Below are 8,161 nucleotides of genomic sequence, written 5' to 3'. Positions count from 1 at the left end.
CAACCCTGCCAAGCAGGCTCAGAATCTTGAGGGGGCAGTGCTGCTCTTGGTCTCTGACCGCATTTTGGCTGCATACAGACCGCTTAGAGCAGGCCCGTAAAACAGTTAGGGATTTCTCCTTATTATCTGGGTCATTCAGGTGGGTGTAGGGTATAGGGTTGTGGACCGTACCATTAAATTAGGATCATAAATAAATAATTAGATATAATTTATTTTTAAAATGTAGTTCCCCATGATAGGACAATAAATAAATCAAATGTATAATTTATTTTAAAACTGTTCCACCATGACAGGACAATAAATAAATAAGACATATAATTCATTCTAAAAGTATCTCCATCATCTGAACAGCATTGAAAGCCCTCTCATACCCCGGCTTACAACAATACATTGGTTCTGGGATATGCAACCATTTCATTACTCAACCTTCCCAAACATAACAAATAAAATAAAACATAAACACACACCACATCATCCACACATACTGTGCCTTCTGTTTACATAGTTTATATCTTCACCATGTTGAATTAGTGCTTGTGTGTTCCAATTAGTCACATGTGAAGATATATACAATAGCTTTTTATTTTCTATTGTGTTGTTACAATCCATAACCGGGCTAGAATTATGTTTCATTATTTTCCTCATCTCTGAGAACTTTGTCATTTTTAAAATAGCCTTGGAGTAGTCTTTGTGTCTCTGAACAACTGGTTATCAATTTATTTGAGAGAGCTACTCGTTTTCCTTTTAATCTATTTTCTTTGAAAATTGGATACAGAACTGAAGAATAAAACTTACTACATTCCTCATGAGCTTAGTTTTATTGTCGTATCCTATCAGAAACACAAATATAAGCTTGTTTTACACCTTTGTAAGCAATGTATAGCCTCAAAACACATTTGTATCCATAGCTCTGTCTATGAATTTTAGAGTGGTTACATTTCTCCAGTTCCATCCATCAGCTTTTTACCAAATCAGTGGGGGAGTGACCGCTTTTTAATGGTCTCAACTGCAGATTGCTCCTTTAAACATTTACATTCTGTCTCACAAGAAGTGCCCAATTTATGTACTGTGTGAGTCCCTTGACCATGGGTGTATCTCAAGTATCTACCTTTCCAAGACCCTTCACCTCACCCCCTCCTAAGGGCAAACATGAAGACAGCCCTGCAGTATCCCTTCATCAGATGATCACTACAATAATGTCCTCCTCGAGCATGTGTTCTGTGATGGGTTCAGGTCGAGTTTAACACCTCAACCATCCACAGGCTCCCTCTCCATTCCAGAGGCTGCTGATGTAACTGGTGTGAAATGGCTAGCATGTTAGTGGGGTGCGTGCTAATAGCGTTTAAATCGATGACATCACTCGCTCTGAGACCTTGAAGTAGTTGTGGCTTTTGTGGAGCGATAGGTAACGATGCTTTGAGGGTGTCAGTTGTTGATGTGTGCAGAGGGTCCCTGGTTCGAGCAGGCCGAGCATCCCTCACAGGCCATGGTAGGCCAGCCCAGCAGACATCACTCGTCATTGGCCTTCTCTGCTTTGTTTGTCCACACAGGCTTCCGTTTCTCTATGAAGGCCCGTATCCCCTCCTGTCCGTCTCTGAGAGCCAGGTTATCCACCATGACACGAGAGGCTGTAGCATAGGCCGCATCCCACCCCTGGGCCATCTGTCTGTGATAGGAAAAAAATTAAATTATGATTCAAATATGTATAAAACTACACATGTATATAGTATTTATCTTTCTAGACAAAAGATTAGGGAGTCTTTTGCTGTCTTTTTGCATGCAAGTGTATCAGTGGATATCCACTCAAACCAACAAAAACATCAAAACGTAATGCAAACAAGGAATGAATACATGGTAGGCAGAAGGGTTGAGTGCTACAGTGTGGTAAAACATCTGTGGAATGAGAGACACACACACCTGTGGAAGGTGGCCTTGCCAAGGGCTACAACGGGCCGGCTGGCCTGACAGACCCGCCGTGCGATGGCTAACGTCTCCTCCTCTAGACGCTCCTCAGGAACCACCTTACTGACCAGCCCGTGCCTCAAAGCATCCTGTGCCGAGATCGGGCTTCCTGTGAACAGCATCTCCATGGCGACCTGTAAAATATCAGAATATATCAGTGCTACACAGAGTGTGTTTGTGTGCATGTGTGTTTACCTTCTTGGGGACAGCTCTTCCTATTGCCACGGCTGGTGTTGAGCAGAACAGACCCACGTTGACCCCTGGCGTGGCGAAGGTGGACTTCTCCGTCACCACGGCAATGTCACAACTGGCAACAAGCTGGCATCCTGCTGCTGTGGCAACCCCATTCACCATGGCAATCACAGGCACAGGAATGTCTTGTATCAGGGTCATAACCTTCAATAACAACAAGAGGTATGAGTGTGTTTGTAGATGAGAATGTGTGTGTGTGTGTGCTGTATGTACACAGCCATCTGAAGACCCCCAAATAGACTCTATGGAGGACAATTATACACGACTGGAGCGATCGCCAATCATGATGATGATGATGATGTGTGTGTGTACAGTATATTTGTATACAGTACGACAGTGAACCACACCTCTGAGCAGGCCTGAAACACCTTGGTGTGGTAATCTCTGCCCTGTGCTGACGTCAGCTCCTTCAGGTCATGCCCAGAGGAGAACACTGGTCCCTTAGCTGGAACACACAAAGCACAATACAACAGTGTTTATGAAGGGGGGACCAAGGGGCACATCTGATCATGGATCAGCACTCTGGTGGTATCTTACCTGATATGACGATGACTCTGAGGTCGTCGCTGTCGATGTCAGCCAGGATGTTGCCCCTCAGTGATTCCAGCATGGACAGAGACAGGGCATTCCTCTTCTTGGGGTTGTTCAGGATTATTATCCTGCACATGTAATTACAGTTACAGTAGCAAGAATCATTTAAAGAGGAACACAAATCAATGCACAGTCCCGAGCAATGCACGGTGTACCTGAAGTGTAATAGTGAGATTTTTATAGGACATACTGCTTACTAGCTAGATACACCATTTAACGTTTCAGGTGATCCGTTTATATATTAAAGAGATGGAAGCGCGTAGCCAAAATGGACAGTTTATGTACAATGGGCACACCTTTTGCAAAAGGTGGTCGCCGACCAATGCATACGTTCTTTGACCACAGGAATCAAACACTGACAGAGTAGTCAAGCTAGCTAGCTTTGTTAGTTTGTCGACAACTTGAATACCTTATTCCATTGTTTTGCTGTCTGACAGTCGGTGGCTCTGCTTGAGTTTGCGTGCAAAGTAACCTTGACCCAGCTAGAAGTGTAAACCTGCTGAGTTGGACAATATTAGCAGCTCGGTAAAACAAATTTCGAGTCATGTTTCGACTGTCCTTGCGTCAACATTTGGGTCACAGGTTGAAAACCTACATTCCATTGGTGTATAGCGCCTTCTACTGTTTCGGGGTGACAAAACTCAAAACATTGTCATACTTCCCTTTGGGTTAATGGATTATAAATTGACGAACCTGTATATTGATTGCAACTACTGCATGTATTATGTCATAACACAATACAATTTCAGAATAGCTGTTTTGTAACAAGCGCATCAATGCAAAATCACAAACTGTGAATTCATATTTCAAATAACATATGTACGCATAGGAATCTGTGCCCATTTGATGTCTTTGACATAAATGTCCTGAACTCATTTTATAAGGACACGACTAGTGGCCCCTGGTCAAGACATTCCTGCCAGATGTCGCGACAAGGTGTGCTCTGCGCCTGCGTACTACTAGTCTGTGTGGCACTTTTCCTGTGACGCGACGAGCTTAGTGCCAAAAAGGAAAAGGGCATCCTTCAGAGAAATCCGCAACCGAAAAAGGGAAATAAAACAGTCTAAATTAGTATCAACTTCCTTAAGTCAAGCGCATTTCCCCTGTATAGGTAAGCCTTTTTGCTTTTCTCCTGTTTGTTTAGCTACCTTGGAGGTACTACTAGCCAACTAACGTTATGTTAGCTCGCGTTAGCATCCATCAAGCTGTTTATGTGGCTAGATTTGCCTTGCCAGAAGAACACTTTGACATAAACGTGATAACGGTAATAAAACTATTCTTTAAAAGCGGGATAACGCAGTTATTCTCCACTTCCTTATCAAATTCGCTTTTCAGTTTGCTACCCGTTCTATTGGTGTTAAAAACTTGTGAAATATCTATCCACCTAGACGCAGGAATTAGTGAGAGCTTTTAGCCTGGTTCTGACAGTACGTACGTAGACTGACAGACAGACTGATTTCTAACACATCAACCGTCTTTTTCCTTTGCTGGTGCCACATGGGCCTCTCCAATGTAAAATCATTTATTATGGAACTATCCATATGGCATAGCTTTCTACATTTTCCAAAATATCAATTTATCTGAGGAGAAAAGTTGTGTTGAATTATATTGGCCAGAGAAGCAGAGAATGTATCTTATGTATTTCACTATTTCAAGACTTGGTCATAAGCAGAGCTTATGTTATGTCATTTAAAAATAAATACAATCATAGACAGCACATATGCACTTTGATATTTGTGCAGGTTTTCAGAGACATTCAACCAGACATACAATAGGCCTACCTGAAAGCAACCAGATAGTGGGTTATTAATCAGCATGCATTATGTAGACAACTCCTCCTCTCCTCAGCCTCAGGGTCTTCTGATAACAGAACCAAAACAAGCAATGTAGGCTATCTAGTCTGTTTGAAATGAAATGTGGTTTGCCTTTGCCCCGGGGAGAATAGCTAGACTATAATTTGTGTTTGTTTTGCTTGCATGAGCTGGAGAGAACAGTGACAGTCTTTCTCCTTGGCTGGTCTCCACAGGGCTGATCGTAGTGGACATGGATGCCCCTCTTTCTATTTAACCAGCCCTGCCTGCCCTCTATCACACTGCCCCGCCTGAATGAATGGAGATGAGACATTGCGGACTCATCAGCAGCATTGCTTAGCATGAACATCCACACACTGGGTGACTCTCTGGGCCCTAGCCTAGTGGTGCGTATGAGCGGAGCCACCGGTGGCTGGAGCAGTCTCTCTCTGAAGCCAGTGCCTACCGGGTGGATCCCCTCTGTGTTCCAAACCATGGTCCCTACGGGATACACCAAGCTCCAGGAGGAGCGTGGTCTGGCCATGGCCGACCTGGGGCCCAAACCTGATGGGAACGGCTACCGGCCTGACCCCCCTCACCTGGAGGTGCGCCGGCACTCGGACCGGGTAGCGCGGACATCCGTTACCCTGTCAGACGGTGGGGATATGCGGTACTCTGAGACTGAGCCCATGCTTCCTGAGGGGACACTCTCAGGGGAGGAGGGTGATGACGAGGAGAAGGAGGAAGAGGAGAGTCAGAGGCCCCCCACACGGAATATGCCCAAGGAGTCGCCTCTGGCCATGGCACTGCAGATCGTGGTGCCTTTCCTGCTGGCTGGGTTCGGCACGGTGTCGGCAGGGATGGTGCTGGACATAGTACAGGTGAGACTGGAATGGTAGAGCATAGGTCCTGTTGAGACTGGGGTGTGGGCTAGTGCATGTGAAGTTCAATTAGGTAGAGGAGGTGGATTTGGCACAGTTTAAATCAATTGGTTTGTATTGTTTACTTATGACTCCATTCCATGTGTAGTCCAGAGTAAATGGCTGTAAGAGCTTTCAAGGAAGGTGATAAAGGGATATCTGTATATTGATATTACAATGTTAAAGGGATTCTCATAGCCACTCAGCCAATACTAGTAGGGATAGGCTACTAGGAAGGAACCTATGACTGGAAGCTACGGCATTTCGCCTTATTTAATTTTGATATAACATTTGAATGTAAATATTTGGATGGGGACAACTTTCTAATAAAGACAAGCTGACAATGAACAAATAGTAAGCTCCCATCTGCTCTGTACTAGCCAGTAGCCAACAATAGACTATCAACAACAATGACATGTCTAATATCGCTGTCTTCTCTCCTTTCTTTCCTCACTTTCTTGCCACTTTCTCTCTCTCCCCCCCCCCCCTCTCCCCCAGCACTGGGATGCCTTTAAGTACATTACAGAGATTTTCATCCTGGTTCCGGCTCTGCTGGGCCTGAAGGGCAACCTGGAGATGACCCTCGCATCCAGACTATCCACTGCGGTAAGACACACACACACACACACACACACAGGGAGGCGCTAGAGAGCGTGCTATGGAGTAGACGTGCTTTGCTAGTGCTCCGCTCCAATTTGGAAACAAATTCTTATTTATCTTAACCTCTCACAACCTATAACTTAAAACATTGTCTGGCAATATGACAAAGAGAAAAGGCACCAAAAAAGGGGGAGCTAAACAAGATAATTTGAATGAGATGGACAATGAACCAATTTCAACATCGCTGACCCACGAGGAGTTAGCTGAAGATGCTATCTCCCAAGAGTTCTCCACAGAACCTGCTCAGTGACCTACTGGCTGCAATAAACTCACTAAGCAAGAAGGTGGACACAAGGTTAGCTGATATCTCAAAGAGTATTGGGACTTTGACTGAAACTGTGACGGCAGCCAAGGGCTGGGTGCATGAGGTTGAGCAGACGACAGTCGATCACGGGCCAGGCTACAGGACAGAGAAACAGTGCACAACGTTCAAAAATTACTACAAAACCCTGAACGCCCGTTTGGAAATGCTCGAGTGGCATTCAAGACGCCAGAACATCCGAATATGTGGGATCCAGGAGGACACTGAGAAAGGGAAACTCACTGAATTTGTCTCAGAGCTGATTCTGGCATTGCTGGGGAGTGAACACTTCAAAACGGCCATCCTGATCGACCGCACACACAGATCACAGGCAACGAAGCCGGCCAAGGGTGCGCAACCAAGGCCATTCATCGCACGGCTGCACTATCCCCAGACCAGGGATCTCATCTTTAAGCTGGCTAGTTAAAAGTTCCCCCTTAACTACAACGGAGCCAGGGTGTCTTTCTACCCAGATCGTACCTTGGAGGTGAGGAACCAACGGAAAGAGTATGATGAGTTACGCAACAAATGCAGGGCGGCAAACATCCGATATGGATTCCTCTTCCCAGCCCGGTTTAAGGTGACAGTCGAGGGATCAACACGTACGTTTGACAACCCTAAAGAGGCCGATCTGTTCTTGTCAAGCAAGCTCCCTGGCTGAGGATACAGAATGACTGTGTCAACCGGCTAAATGGCCAAATACAGGCCAGGAATGTGTTTGAATTTCCTGCCTGTGTCTTTTCCATTAGACATTGGGACTTACAGTGGGGAGAACAAATATTTGATACACTGCCGATTTTGCAGGTTTTCCTACTTACAAAGCATGTAGAGGTCTGTAATTTTTATCATAGGTACACTTCAACTGTGAGAGACGGAATCTAAAACAAAAATCCAGAAAATCACATTGTATGATTTTTTTAGTAATTAATGTGCATTTTATTGCATGATATAAGTATTTGATCACCTACCAACCAGTAAGAATTCCGGCTCTCACAGACCTGTTAGTTTTTCTTTAAGAAGCCCTCCTGTTCTCCACTCATTACCTGTATTAACTGCACCTGTTTGAACTCATTACCTGTATAAAATACACCTGTCCACACACTCAATCAAACAGACTCCAACCTCTCCACAATGGCCAAGACCAGAGAGCTGTGTAAAGACATCAGGGATACAATTGTAGACCTGCACAAGGCTGGGATGGGCTACAGGACAATAGGCAAGCAGCTTGGTGAGAAGGCAACAACTGTTGGCGCAATTATTAGAAAATGGAAGAAGTTCAAGATGACGGTCAATCACCCTCGGTCTGGGGCTTCATGCAAGATCTATCCTCATGGGGCATCAATTTATTTTATTTTTTTTATATATTTTTTTTACCTTTATTTAACCAGGCAAGTCAGTTAAGAACATATTCTTATTTTCAATGACGGCCTGGGAACAATGGGTTAACTGCCTGTTCAGGGGCAGAACGACAGATTTGTACCTTGTCAGCTCGGGGATTTGAACTCGCAACCTTCCGGTTACTAGTCCAACGCTCTAACCACTAGGCTACGCTGCCGCCCCAATGATCAATGATCATGAGGAAGGTGTGGGATCAGCCCAGAACTACACGGCAGGACCTGGTCAATGACCTGAAGAGAGCTGGGACCACAGTCTCAAAGAAAACCATTAGTAACACACTACGCCGT

At 44.8% G+C, this 8,161-nt stretch overlaps 2 protein-coding genes across 4 annotated transcripts in view; one reads left to right on the top strand and one right to left on the bottom strand.

Annotated features, from left to right (window-relative positions):
- Positions 1-564: 564 nt before the first annotated feature.
- LOC109864478 (enoyl-CoA hydratase domain-containing protein 3, mitochondrial) lies at positions 565-3,443 on the bottom strand. Its single transcript, XM_020452304.2, has 6 exons — positions 3,215-3,443; positions 2,752-2,873; positions 2,562-2,659; positions 2,158-2,358; positions 1,918-2,096; positions 565-1,666 (listed from the first exon to the last, which is right to left on the bottom strand). The coding sequence occupies exons 1-6, from the start codon at positions 3,349-3,351 to the stop codon at positions 1,510-1,512; spliced, it is 894 nt and encodes a 297-aa protein (XP_020307893.1). The 5' UTR covers positions 3,352-3,443; the 3' UTR covers positions 565-1,509.
- Positions 3,444-3,739: 296 nt separating this feature from the next.
- The window catches only part of LOC109864569 (solute carrier family 41 member 2-like), a 43,184-nt gene continuing 38,762 nt past the window's right edge, over positions 3,740-8,161 (top strand). Inside the window, exons 1-3 of one of the 3 annotated variants that reach the window (XM_031798167.1) lie at positions 3,740-3,916; positions 4,832-5,476; positions 6,014-6,121. In XM_031798167.1, coding sequence (XP_031654027.1) covers positions 4,958-5,476; positions 6,014-6,121 — 627 coding nt within the window. In that variant the 5' untranslated portion in view covers positions 3,740-3,916; positions 4,832-4,957. Of the gene's footprint in view, positions 3,917-4,786; positions 5,477-6,013; positions 6,122-8,161 lie in introns of all 3 variants that reach the window. The other 2 variants (XM_031798165.1, XM_031798166.1) reach the window with 2 other exon arrangements.

Source organism: Oncorhynchus kisutch, linkage group LG19 (assembly GCF_002021735.2).
Source record: "Oncorhynchus kisutch isolate 150728-3 linkage group LG19, Okis_V2, whole genome shotgun sequence".
In the NCBI taxonomy this organism is placed as follows: domain Eukaryota; kingdom Metazoa; phylum Chordata; class Actinopteri; order Salmoniformes; family Salmonidae; genus Oncorhynchus; species Oncorhynchus kisutch.
Note: the sequence above shows the minus strand (reverse complement) of the source record. Positions and strands in the feature narration are given on the sequence as shown.

Coding starts and splice junctions, on each gene's coding strand:
- LOC109864478 (XM_020452304.2), bottom strand. CDS start 3,351: ATGACTCGAAATTTGTTTTACCGAGCTGCTAATATTGTCCAACTCAGC. Junction 2,874..3,214: donor CAGCAAAACAATGGAATAAG/GTATTCAAGTTG, acceptor TTACATGTGCAG/GATAATAATCCTGAACAACC. Junction 2,097..2,157: donor GAAGAGCTGTCCCCAAGAAG/GTAAACACACAT, acceptor GATATTTTACAG/GTCGCCATGGAGATGCTGTT.